Source organism: Pelobates fuscus, chromosome 5 (genome assembly GCF_036172605.1).
Source record: "Pelobates fuscus isolate aPelFus1 chromosome 5, aPelFus1.pri, whole genome shotgun sequence".
In the NCBI taxonomy this organism is placed as follows: domain Eukaryota; kingdom Metazoa; phylum Chordata; class Amphibia; order Anura; family Pelobatidae; genus Pelobates; species Pelobates fuscus.
Genome location: NC_086321.1, coordinates 112,239,023 through 112,253,160, shown reverse-complemented (window position 1 = coordinate 112,253,160; position 14,138 = coordinate 112,239,023). Strand labels below are relative to the sequence as shown.

General features: G+C 43.0%; 1 protein-coding gene across 3 annotated transcripts in view; it reads right to left on the bottom strand.

Annotated features, from left to right (window-relative positions):
* The window catches only part of MEGF10 (multiple EGF like domains 10), a 127,642-nt gene that overhangs the window by 52,890 nt on the left and 60,614 nt on the right, over nt 1–14,138 (bottom strand). For all 3 annotated transcript variants that reach the window (XM_063454148.1, XM_063454147.1, XM_063454149.1), the window contains exons 8-9: nt 7,432–7,568; nt 3,131–3,343 (exon numbers count right to left, since the gene is read on the bottom strand). In XM_063454148.1, coding sequence (XP_063310218.1) covers nt 3,131–3,343; nt 7,432–7,568 — 350 coding nt within the window. The remainder of the gene's footprint in view (nt 1–3,130; nt 3,344–7,431; nt 7,569–14,138) is intronic.

Here is a 14,138-nt window from a genome sequence, read left to right as displayed (position 1 = left end):
AATTTGTTTCATGGTTTTCTCTTGAAAGTGTAACAAACTCTTAAATGCAATGGTATGCATTGGAAGCCTTGCACACAAGCTTGACACACGATATAACCTCAGACTTCCCTACTGCCAAGAAACCAGTTATTAGGTGTCTCTACATACAATATGTGTCTAAGTGGCAGATTAAATTACAATAAAATAAACATCCATTAAAGGATTTAGTCAGCTGAAGGCAAGGTTGCCCCAACATACAATCTACATTATCCAATGATTGACAAACATCTGAAACTTGAATCTGCAGAGACATATTCTCATCTGTGACCATGCGACTTATAAAAAAGGTTTAAAAAATTATTAAGAAAATATAATTTTGAAATGAAATAATTACCACTTATTCAGTATATGTAACGTGTTTGCGACACAACCAAACATAGCATTAAGATCACTATTAACATTAACGCATTTAACTTTTTCATGCTTATAATATTAAGTATCTTGACTTTTATCTTTTATCATTATGAATATGAAATAATTATTAACTCTAGATAAATAATTATATTATATTATTAAACTGTCATATAAAAACTAAAACTGTTACAAAATATTATCAAATATGAGCTTCCAAATTCTTTCGAATTGTTCTGAATGATTTTGGTTGAATTTGCTATAGAAAGCCAGTTTACAAACACATAGCCCAATCTAAAAGGATGTAAACAATTATTGTTTGAAAAATATTTATGATCTATACATTTGCTAGTCAAAGTTAACCCAGCATTTACTGATTAGTAAAAAAATGTTTAACGTAATATTAGACACAATATTTGTTTAGCATCTCCATGCTGAATTTTCCTCATAGAGATGCATTGATTCAATGCATCTCTATGAGTAGGTGCTGATTGGCCAAACCGGCAATTGACCCCGTCCCCATCCCACCTCCTTGCCCATTTCAGCCAATCCAATGTTTCCCCATAGGGAAAGCATTGGATTGGCTAGAAATCATAAAATCTGATGATGTCACCAAGGGGGCGGATTGAGGGTGGGGCCAGCATCGGCACACCCGTGCTGGGATGGAAATAAGGTAAGTTTTAACCCATTCTAACTGGGCTAAAGAAAGCACGCCCCAAGAACGAAGCCAGAGGTAGAGTTCCACCAGCAGCAGAGTGGTTAAACTCCGTACGTGCAGCAATTTTTAGTGAAACACTGCACATGCAGACACCAGGCACCATGGCCATTTCAAATCAGTAAAGTGGTCATGGTGCTTGGAGTAACCCCTTAATAAATATGTGCTTGTAAGCTCTGAACAATAAAATGGAATACAGAAATCTGCGCCACTGCATTCTGGAACTGAGTGTTTCACTCTATTCTGGAACTGAGTGTTTCCATCTTATCTCCCAGATAGTCATTATTATAAACTATATATATATATATATATATACTCATGAGGCAAGCACTCAGCTGAAAAGTTATTTTTGAGTGCAAGGATTCTGGAACCACTATCCAGTAGATAATAAAATTAGTAGAGAACCAGCACTCCTTTCATCAGATATCCTTTATTTAAGGCAACAGCATTAAAAAGGACATACTTGAAAACGAGAGAAATCTCAATGTATCTTTCCTGGTAAATTTTTTTATAAATAAATAAATAAATAAAAAAGGACAGCATTCCGGGTAAATATAAGGCCTTTGTTATTATTATCAACTCTGTTCTTTACACCTGACAGTCCGCATACAGTGAGCACAGGAAGAAAAAAAGAAACAGTATTTCTGGTTTGGCTCCTGCAACGCAATGTGTTCCCTGTGATATCTTGCACTGGACTGTGATGTAAATTGCTAACATCGCTATGTACTAAAGGGAGAATTTAAAGTGAATTTCAAATTTAAGGCCAAAATAACTGCTTTCAATTTTTTTTCCAGTTCAGCTATTTTAACCTTAAATTTGAAATTCATTTAAAATTTTCACTTTGGTGAATAACCCTGTAAGTCTTTAATAGACAATTATTAGGATATAGAGCATTATAGGAAAAAAAGGTTAACGCAAGTTAAAGGGTGCTTTTGATTGCTTTATTCACTGGTTTCAATTTCAGAGAGGGGATGGTTCACCTTTAATAAATAGTTTTCATGTTTTAACCTAATGAGTAGTCAGTAACACTGAAAGACTAATTCCGTAATGAGATGATCCCTGCGTCATGTGATTGCCACAGCAGCAATCACATGACTAATGTTTTTGATCGTAAAAGAACAAATAGCTACAATGTTTAATACTGCAGGGGATAGGTAATCATCACAATGAAGTGGTGGCCTTGTTTTGTATTGTGTTTGGTTTGCCATGCATAATGTGAGTGCATTCAATTTTATTTCCCTTTCAGCTGATTTGTGAGAGCAATGCTGGAGGGTTATTTTGTTAAAATTGGAAGTCAGAATCATTCAAAGATGAGATTAGCAAGTAGAGCATTAACTGTTGGCCTCGCAATGATTAATCACAGCTACTAAAGTCAATAGTGCAAATAATTTTCCCATCTGAGTATTGTTTACATGACTTTTTCCTGCTGAGTCCTGAAAATGCTTTTAAAATAAAATGAACAAACAAGATTGCAGCTCATGTTCAGAAAGAAAATATTACGCCTCCACTTGCTCTTGTCTGGTACACTGTCAATTACCTTAAATATCAAACTATTCAACAGCTGGTTTAATAAAGGGGGAATCGAGCCAGTGTAGTCTTAGCTAGGAAAAACAAAATAATTGCATGTGATCTGCATAGAGAGTTGAAAAAATTAGAAACGTTTATGTGTGTTTTTTTGGTTTTTTTTTTTAAACGCCTAAAATCTACAACCTTTTACATGTTTATGTGTCTACGTCCTTAAAAAGCTGATAAAATATGTGTTTCCTTGAATTAACCAGCTTACAAATTTTAGAAAAATATTAAAATATTTACTTTCCAGTTTATCATCTCTAGCTTTCAGGATATTTGTAACATCATAAACACAAAATTAAGGATAAATGTTAGTTTAATTAGCTTTTGCAATGGCGTAACGGTTGTTCTAACCATCTACAATGAACCGCTTATTAGAGTACCAACTGTTACTGCCCACTTAATACTTCTAATGAGAGAACAGTCGATATAAAATTCAATTTACTTGTATCTCACCTCTGTGTGTTCTTAGAATGGCATGGACACGTCTTGTCACACTTCATCCCATAAAGTCCGTCTGAGCATAGCCTTGTTTCGCAGTGTTTCCCTGTAAACCCGGGTTCGCAGAGACATGCACCAGTGGTGTGGTAGCATTTCCCCCCATTTACACACTGGCAGGTCTGTGCACACTTTGCACCATACAAGCCCACTGGACATTCATCCTGACACCTGGAAACAGTAATAAAAGGTGTGTTACATAACTTTAACCCCCACAGCGACAATATCATACTGTTTACATTTAAAGGAACACTATAGGTTCAGGAACGCAAACATGTGTTCCTGACCTTACAGTGTTAAAACCACTATTTAGATGACTTGCCCCCCATTAGCCTCCTTAAAATTCCTTATTTCCAGCGCTGTGCAGATCCGCTGGCACTTGACCCGCCTCTGATCCTCTTTCGTCCTGACATCAACCGAATTTATGATTTTGAGCCAATCCAATGCAAAGCATTGGAATGGTTCAAATTGGCAAGGAGACCGGATGGAGGAGGGGTCAAACGCCAACTTGGACAATCAGCACCTCCTCATAGAGATGCATTGAATCAATGCATCTCTATGAGGAAAATTCAGTGTCTCCATGCAGAGCGTGGAGACGCCTCAACAACTGTGCTGCACACTGTGCTACACTGCCCCAGGAAGCACCACTAGTAGGGAGCAATTTAAATCCTGCATGTTCTCTGAAAAGACAGTGTTTACAGGAACATTAAACAATAATGTTACAAGTGGTTAAAGATGTGTGTGGTCAGATCAAGAGATTCAAAATAACGTTTTGTGCAATTGTGCTGTGCTTACTTTTTCTAATGTAAAATAGTTGCCACTACACTGAATGTATAATTTTCCCAAAAACACACAGCGTGACAAATTTACAATAAAGCAGTGGAGCGCTGTAAATTAAGTGCCAAAACATTCCATGTGTATATATATATATATATATATATATATATATATATACCGTACTTAAAAACACTTAGCTCGGCTTTTATTCCAGAAGTTTGGTCCTTAAGGGGTTAAACATAAAGATAAAGTGCAATAGTGTAAAAACTTTAAAACAATGTTAAGTATGGTAAATTGCCAATTGAACACTCACTATTTCCAGAGCTATATGACCTAGCTCTGGTATGTATTGCTTATTGGTGCATTTTGGGCGACCACTCCCCTCTGTGATGTTGTAGTTATGGTGGTGACCTTTTATTTCTTATGTTGTCTCAGGGTAAAAGAAAATATAAGATAATAGTGTAGATCCACTTGCACCTCTGTATTATAAGTAGGATGTAATTATCATATTCACAAACACAGAGCCAGCATGCTGGCTCGGTAAAGCTGTTTTCTTTGGTTCAGGACCACACACCCTTCTTCATAAGTGCAGGTTCCAAATATTCAAAAGAGCTTTATTTAAATGTAAACATCAATATACAAAGTATATATATAAAAAAAACAATAAAATATTAGTTAAATACCAAATAGTGTAATGGAGTCTTTATAATTGTCCAGAAATGCGTTTCACCGTCTTGTGGCTTCCTCAGTCCAGTTGATAAGCTTAGGACTGAGGAAGCCACAAGATGGCTAAACGCGTTTCTGGACAATTAAATGTTTATGACAATTAAACATGTTTCTAGACAAACTATGTTTGTGAGTATGATAGTAGGGTCACCACCATAACTACAACACCAAAGAGGTGAGTGGTCACCCAAAACGGACCAATAAGCGATACATACCAGAGCTAGGTCATATAGCTCTGGAAATTGTGAGTGTTCAATTGGCAATTTACCATACTTAACATTGTTTTAAAGTTTTTACACTATTGCACTTTATCTTTATGTTTAAAGGAACACATACTTGATTGAAGTTCTTCTCAAAAAAGTTTTTAAGTATATATATATATATACACATGGAATGTTTTGGCACTTAATATATAGCGCTCCACTGCTTTATTGTAAATTTACATGAAAATGCCTGAAGGGAATGATGTAACTCACTAGAACAAATACATTAAGCTGTAGTTGTTCTGGTGACTATAGTGTCCCTTTAAAGGCCAAACAAGCTAAACTGGAAAAAAAAAATCTATATTACTACTTTAGCTTTAAATTTGATATTCACTTTAAATTCACTTTGCGTTCTCCATGATTCTCACTTTAGGAAGTAACTGTGCAATTTGCGAAGAAAGATGTTAAAGGCCAAGAGCAATGTCAATCGGGTATTGCAGAAATTAATTTCAGGGAAAGAAATCACTTTGGTTGTAAGAAAGTTGTCTCAGTCAAATGTTAACATAAAATGTGTTAAATAATAGTGGTTCCTTCATGCTAACATTACCAGAAAAATGAATAATTCCTACCACTCCCTTACAACTATTGGGAAGGAGAAGTGGGAGATTTTCTTTGACCTTGAGAAGAGTATGATTATTCTAATAGTTTAAAAATGTCATGGAAATGAACTCTCAAAATAAGAAACACTTAAATTCATAAAAAAAAAATTTAAAAAACAACCACAAACACAAAACATACTGTCAGGATAAGAAAGAATTAGGTTCCCCAAAACACAAGGACATTTAAAAGCACTTAAGTCATTTATCATTTCCTCGTGTACTTGGTGATTGTCCTGGCTTAGTCCCAGCTAATTACAATACAGTGACACTACAAACAGGGCCGGCGTGTCCATAAGGCGGCACTAGCGGCTGTCTTAGGGCTCACCTGCCCGGAGGGGTGCTAGATTAGAGTGGCCCCGCAGGAGGTGAGCACACAGCACTCCCTCCTGCCAGTCACTCAGTCAGTGTAGCGTGGTCGAGCGGAGCAGGCCGCGGTACAGGAGGATCTATTTCCTGTACCCGGCCGGACTAACAGGAAGTGCTCACTGAGAGAGCACTTTCTGTCAGTCCAACCAGGTCCAGGAAACTGAAGTTTCTGTACCACGGTCTGCTCCGCTCGACCATGCTTCAAGAAAGGTAGGAGACACACTGAGGACCAAGGTGGGGAGAGAGAGGGGCACTAAGGGAAAGGGACAAGGAACACTATGGGACGCAGGGTGAGGGGGGAAGAACACTATGGGATGCACAATGTAAGAAACACAATGGGGAAAAATAGAGGATAAGATACACTAAAGGGGGTAAGACATGCTTTTGGGGGGGGGGGGGGAGGCAGTGGCAAAATCATCTTCGCCTGTGTACCCAAATATCATTGCACCGGCCCTGACTACAAATTTAGCAAAACTTTTAAGCTGATGTCTACAGACATCAGTACATTTTCATTTAGCATACCTCTGTTGAAATACAAGTGTGTACGAGCATGTCCAGAGCATCACAGGACTATGATGTTTCCGGGAATATGGAAGTGGAGTAAAGTGTAGTTTTTACTTACCTCCTTTGCATTGCTCACCCCTGCAGTGAGGAATTAAGAAACTGCTTACAGAAATGCAACAGTTCCATTGTAGGTGAGTACATCTTATATTTTATTGGGGTTTTAATGGTTTCCAAACAGTATTGTTTTAACTAAGAGTTTATTCAGAATGATGAGTTTTTAAAAGTCTTTGTCTGGTAATTCATTTCTATTTGGCCAATTTTTGAACACTGTAAAAATCAGGGAAACTAACATGGACAGTAACATTGTGAACAAATAGTGATTTTGTGACATATGATTTGGTCCTCAGTATGGGAGATCTCTCACTGTTTTCCCTTGTTAGATGTATCCTTAAACCAGTGAGTGCGCTAGCACTGTATTTTTATTCAAGAAGCTAAATTAAATAGAACTACAGTGCAAATCTCACCATAGAATTTCCTCTAAGATACCCAAACCTGGAACTCTTTCAAGAGTTCTACAAAATGATTTCTTTCAAAATATTAAGGTATCGATAATATAACACATGTAAAAAATATATCAAAACATAAAAAAATGTGAAAATATTAAAATATTTTTCATAATTTAAAATAATTTAAAAAGCTTATCCAAAAATACTAAATTGTTTGAAAAGTTTATCCAAAAATACTAAATCTTTCGTAAAGCTTTAACAAAAATATTAAATTCAGGCCATTGCTGTGTATCTGTACGATGCAAAGAAAATCATTTTCTGCAGTCTGTTTTTGCTCATAATTCTTCAAAGTGAAGTGCAGACATTTTAACAAAACAAAACCAGACAAATGTTATTTTTTCCTCTTACGCTAAGATCTTTAGAAATAATTCATATTTGCATTTAAAAAGAATTTCAAAAAGTGTAACATCAAAGCTATTTGGTAACAATCCACGTATATTATTTCTTTTTATCCTCACCGTTCACCATTATATCCCGGGCTGCAATGACATTGACCCGTCGCAGTATCGCAAGTCCCACCATTGTGACATTGGCATTCTTGAGTACAATTTCTCCCATGACGACCCTCAGGGCAAGGCTGGCCACAGACTGTGCCCTAAATTGAAACAAAACATGAGCATGTGTTTGGAAAGCCGATCAGAACACGGCAACTGCAGCTCATTAATCTAAACACCTGACCCTGTAACCTACCTGCCAAATTCTCTACAGCAATAGCATTATGAGCATTTACTCCATAAACAATTCAACACAGTCTTACATAACATAGTAAACAAGGCTGATAATACATTTATATAACACTTGGACTTAGAGCCTGTGGATACAAGTAACACAAAATGAAAGAAAATGGATACTTCTCACTAAAGATGAGGCGCTGTGAGAAAATAATCTAATTTTTTTAATTAATTTAGGCCAACAGAGAAGAGTGAATAGAGCTACGTAACTTTATCCTTTTTAATCCAAATTTAAACATTTTACCCCTTTTGATTGAATAGACCACACTGCTTTGTTAAGTAATGCTGATTTGTGATTTACACAAACTTAGCAGGTTACTCTTTCTTTAAAGGACCACTATACGCACCCAGACTACTTCAGCTCAGTGAAGTGGTCTGGGTGCCAGGTCCCCCTAGTTTTTTTTTTTGTAAATATAATTTTTATTATTTTTGGAATAAGTATTGTCAAACGTAGAAATTTAACATGGAGACACGCAGGTCTCTAGCTCACATATGTATACATGGGCACGCAGGCCCGTTTATCGTCTGTTCTTAATTTTGGCTCGCAGGCCTCAAGTGATCTCCATAAGTAAAATGTTAATAGAGAGACAGACCGATCTCAGTAGGATGCTATTATATTCAACATATCTAGACGTTTCAGGTCTCTGGAACGGCAGCTCATAGGAAAACCTTTACTACCCCTGGTTTAGTTAACACTCTGTTTCATGATGTTTGTGGAACAGCTATTTTCGCGCGGCTTGGCCGTGCCTGTCCCAGTCCCATCTGTGCTCTCTCGGAGTGTCTGGTTAGAGGTGTCGGTTAGCGTCAGCCTGCCCATGGCAACCGTTACCTGTGCTAGCTTCTAGGTCGGTCCGCTACTCCCGTCAGGCCTGTCTGTTATTTCCAGGTCGTGGACTTGGTCCTTCTTGGTCGGGGGGAGTGGGAGAGGTCGAGGATAGAGGGTTAGGGTCATGGAATTAGGGGGGGGGGGTGTCGGGTGCGTCTGTAGTCCCTTATGGTTCGTTTCTGTCCATCAGTCTCAAGCGGTCCATAAAGTCTGGTTTCGAGGTCTGTAATATCCAGTGTGTCCATGTGTTAAAGTATGTCTGTTGTGTGTTTGCTGCTGTGTGTTGGAATTCCTCTAGGATTCGGAGGTCTTCCATATGGGCGAACCAGGTGGTCAGTGGTGGGGTTGTGGTTTGTTTCCAATATTTGGGGATAATGGATTTGGCCGTGTTCAGTATTCGTATGGACAGTGATTTTTTGTATGCGGATCTTGGTATCTTAGTATGGTGCAGGAGCATTTCTGCAGGTTTAAGGGGGGGTGGGTCATCTGAGAACAGTTGCAGCATTTTGTGGATTCCCTGCCAGAACGGGATGATTCCCTTGCATTCCCACCAAATGTGCATGTGTGTGCCCCTTGCCTCTTCACATCTCCAGCATTGTGGAGAGTGTGTCGGGGAGATCGCGTGTAGAGTCGTTGGCGTGCGGTACCAGTGTGTCATGATTTTGTATGCCGTGTCCTGAGTCTTGCTATAGCTAGCGCAGTGGTGTGTGAGGTAGCAGATTTTTCCCCATGCCACTTCGTCCAGTGTGTGCCCTAGTGCCTCCTCCCATTTTCCCATGAAGCCTGGTGTGGTCGTTGGTGTGTGAGTCAGTAGTAGGTTGTATAGAAAAGAGACGCCATGTGCTAATGGTTGGGGTTCCAGGCATTCCCTTTCGAATGCTGTGGGGGTTCTCGTGAGCGATGTGCCCTGAGGGAGTGTGGCAATGTAATGGCATAGCTGTCGGTATTTGAATTGCGTCAGGAATGTGATTGGTGTCCCTCCTCTAAGCTCCCTTAGGGTTTTAACGCCGTCGTGTCTAAGGATATGTCTGAGCCTGGGTATGTGGTTTGGAATTATGTCCCTGAAAGCTTTCGGGTCTTGGCCTGGGGGGAACTCAGGGTTGTATGTCAGAGGTAGCATGGGTGAGGGGTGCGTTGACAGGTTGTGTTTACCCTTCGCCCTCTGCCATTCCTGGATGGTGGCCCTCATGTATTGTGATTGTGTGAGCGTCTTACTCCCTGATCCTGGTGGTATCCATGGTATTATCGCTGTCGGTATCCCTGCCTCCCCCTCCTCCGCCTGCTTCCAGAGCTTGTGCACCCCCTCCTTGGACCATTCCAGTATCCGCTGGAGATGGCAGGCTCTGTAATATAAGTGGAAATCCGGGAGAGCGAGACCGCCTCTGTTTTTGGGAAGGGTAAGTGTGTTGTGGCTAATCCTGGGTCTTTTCCCGTCCCACACGTATCTGCCCAGAGCGGAGCGTAATGTGGTGAAGAACTTGCGAGGGATTGTTATGGGGATGGTCTGGAACAGGTACAGCAGGCGTGGCAAGAAGTTCATCTTGACCACCTGTATTCTGCCCAGCCAGGATATGTGTGGGTATGCCCATTCCCTCATGTCTGCGTGTAGTTGGGCGTGCATCGGTGTGAAATTCTCCCCGTACATGTCCCCCGCCTTTCTAGTTAGCCAGATGCCCAGATAGCGGATCTTGTGTGCTGCCCACCTAAAGGTGTAGCTTTGTCGCATGTGTGTTGTCCTGTGTTCCGGTATGCTGATGTTAAGTATGGAAGATTTTGTGTTATTGATTTTTAAATTAGATATGGCCCCGAAGTCATGTAGTGCCTTCAAGATGTTGGGAAGAGAGACCTCTGGGTTCGATACATAAAACAGCATGTCGTCTGCATATGCCGCAATTTTGTGGTGGGTCTTTCCCACCATCACCCCTGTGATGTCTGGGTTTGTCCTGATGGCCTGTAAGAGTGGTTCCAGTGCCAGGACAAAGAGTAATGGGGATAGGGGGCATCCTTGGCGGGTGCCATTTCGAATATCGAATGCCGTTGTCAGTGCCCCGTTCACCACTACCTGTGCGGATGGTTGCGTGTATAGGGCCTCTATCCAGCCTCTGATTCTGGGGCCCATGCCAGTTCTCGTTAGTGTTTGAAACATGTATGACCATCCGACTCTGTCAAAGGCCTTCTCCGCGTCCGTGGACAGCAGGAGGAGGCCCCCGTGAGCGTGTTTCTGGCTGTGTATCAGAGTGAGGGTGCGCATAGTGTTGTCCCGTGCCTCTCTCCCTGACACGAATCCCACCTGGTCCGGGTGTACCAGGTGGGGCACGTGTGGTTGCAGTCTGTTGGCCAGGATTTTGGCCAGAAATTTAAGGTCACAGTTGATGAGAGAGATGGGTCGGTAGTTTCCGCAGTGGTCCCCATCTCTACCTTCTTTCGGGAGGATGGTGATGTGAGCTGCGAGTGATTGTTTGGGGAAGTGGTGGCCTGCCCTGATAGCGTTGTATGTGTCGACTAGTGGGGTGTAAAGTATGTCCGCAAATGTTTTGTAGTAGCTCCGGGGTAAGCCGTCGGGGCCTGGGCTTTTGCCCGGTTTCGTCTGTTTTATTGCGAGGGCCAATTCCTCTAGCGTGATCTCCTCCTCTAGAAGGTCTGCGGTGTTTTTGTCTAGTGAGGGTAGGTCTTGTGTAGTGAGGTAGTCATTTATTTTGTTCATCAGGCGTTCGTCGGCAGCCTGTGTCGGTGGGCGGGGCAGATCGTATAGGTTGGCATAGTATGTTCTAATTATGTCTTGGATCTTCATGGGTAGTCGGTGTAGTGTGCCTTTATCGTCTCTAATGCGCTCTATGTATGTCTGCTGTCTGCGTTTTGCTAGCATCCTAGCGAGTAGTTTGCCACTCTTGTCGCCATGCAGTGCAAAAAACGCTTTGTGTCGTAATGCGTCCCTGAGATGTCTCTTCAGTAGGAGTTGGGTCAGTGCCCTGCGGAGTGTAAGAAGTTTGTCTTGTAGTGCGTGTGTTTGGGTGCCCTTGTTTTGTGTGTCTATCTCCTGGATTTCGGTGAGTATTGCGGATATTTCCGCTTCCCTTCGCTTTTTCAGCAAGGCTCCTTTTTGGAGGAAGTGGCCTCTCACTACACTCTTGTGTGCCTCCCATAGTATGGTCGGTGTCGTTTGTTCGGGTGTGTTTAAGGTGAAGTATTCTCTTAGTGTGGTGCCAATGTCCGCCTTAATGTCCGGTTGTGTTAGCAAGTGTTCATTCAGGCGCCATTTGGTCACCCTTGGTCTGTGCATCGGGGATGTTATCGTGATGGAGATAGGTGCATGGTCCGACCACGTCACTGTGCCTAGCTCCGCTCGCTCCACTAAGGGGAGGTGGAAGTGAGTCATAAAGAAGTAGTCAATCCTGGTGTAGGTGTTGTGGGGGTGGGAGAAGAAAGTATAATCTCTTTCATCTGGGTGGTGCGCCCTCCAGCAGTCAATCAGTTTTTGTTTAGATAGGAGAGTTTTAAGTGCTGTTAAGTGTTGGGTCGGGATGTGAGATGTCCCCGATGAGGTGTCCCATCTTGGGTCCATAGCTACGTTAAAATCACCCCCTAGGATGAGTATTCCTTCCGCAAATTTCTGAAGTTTGCGTAACATGTGGGATAGGAACCTATAGTGTCTCTGGTTGGGGGCGTAGATGTTAGCAAAAGTGTAAGTTTGGTCTACAATCTTCCCTTTCACGAATAAGTACCTGCCTTCCCTGTCCGTCAGTATCTCTTCTTCTATGAAGGGGACTCTTTTGTGCATGAGGATCGCGACCCCCCGTGCCTTTCCTCCCTGGAAATCGCTATAAAACCCCTTCGGGAATCTGTGGTCGTGGAAGCGGGGTCGTGCCCCTTCTCTAAAGTGGGTCTCCTGTATGTATGCTATGGACGCTTTTAGAGTGTGGAGTTCGCGTAGTGTAGTCGACCTCTTTTCAGGTTTATTAAGCCCTTTGGTATTGATGGACACTAATGTGAGGTTTGCTGGTGTGAGTGACATGTTTGGTGTGTGGTAGTGTGTGTGTCTACGTCTGCAGTCGGTCGGTCTCGGGGCGTAGGATGGGAGGGGGGGGTGGGGAAGGTGGGGAGGGTGTCGGGAAGTAAGGGGGTAAGTAGGTGTAGGAAATAACCGTCACCTGGGTGACGTTAGGGTTATGGCGTCGAGGTGTATGTGTGGGCCCGGGCCGTTTTGCGCGCCCAGTGCCCCACTCACCTGGATGTGGCGCCTATCCCGTCGGGGTGTGGGAGGAACACCGAGAAATGTCGTGACCACGTGGGAAACTCCTCCCCCAGGTGGTCCAGTTCTCGATCTTTTCCTAGTCTAGGTGGTCTGGGGATGTCTGCCTCCCATGCCTCCCTGTTCAGTGGCTCAAGTCGTGATCGTATGTGGCTGTCTCCGCCTTTGGACGTCTCTGTAGTCGAGTCGTCACCCTGGGCATATCTTCAAATAACATAAGAACAAGAAACAATAAATCATACATTAAACGATTCTATTTACCCTCAAGCTTGCAATGTCTATACAATAAGTAAAACCAATGCCGCGTTATAGAATTATGTCTATACAGAGCGTTATAGTTTGGTCAGAAAGGTAGCGCGTTCTGAAATGATTGGAGAATACAAATAACACAAGTAAACCTTCATAAACATTCAAGTTATTTCTGCGCGGCTTTATGGGCCGGCCGACCCCCCCGCTCACCCTCCCCCTCCACCTTAAGATAGTGGTGCCGTGATACAATAGTGTTGCTGCAGCTAATACCTACAAAGTTGGTTATAAATCACCCCCTGCCCCCAGTTATTCCCAGTGACCCTAGCTCGTGGTGAGAGGTGCCCCTGTGCCCTGTCAGCTCTTCCATGCTCTGGAGGGGTATCTTGAGTGGTCTGGGCATGTGTTGTAGCCTATGTGTGAGGTGGTCCGCATGGGGTGACATGCGGTCCCCTTTCCTGTGTATCCGCTCTCTAGGCTTCATGGAATGTCCCCCCCTCTTCCCTCCTCTATCCTCCTCCTCTACGGGTCGATAGCGGCCCTGTCAGTTCCCGAGTGAGCCGGGCCCACACCTCTCCTCTCCCGCCCGCTCCTGCTGGGTTCATCACGGGTCGGTGTAGGAGAAGCGTTTGCCCAGCCCAGTCGGCCCCATCTTGTGCCCGTCTCCCTCCCGGCCCTTGCGTAGTCTGTTACTTTCGGGCTTTCCCTTCTTGCCCTTCAACCCTCGCTCCCTCCCCAAGTGGTTGGGCTAGACCCTTGCCAAAAGTCCAGCATATACTTGCGAGTCCTTCGGTATGGGCGTCGTCTCGGTTGTGGCCGGGGGCGGCAGTCCTGTGATATATCGAATGGTTTGCAAAGTCCGGGCCGCACCCGGGGTTTCGTAGTTCCGAGGGCGGGTGTCTCCGGAGGAGGGGTGTCAAAGTTCTAGACAGAACATTAGGTATTATCTTCAAGGTGGGTATTCCTCGTGTCCAGGTGTGGGGAGTCCATGTGAGTTGTGATAGTCCGTGTCTGGTTAGAGTTCTGCTATTGTGGTAGGGGAGTCTCTACTGGTGGTGGTCGGCCGATGTCGTCCGCCATCTTGGCGCGTGTCGTCGATCCCTTCAAAGTTGG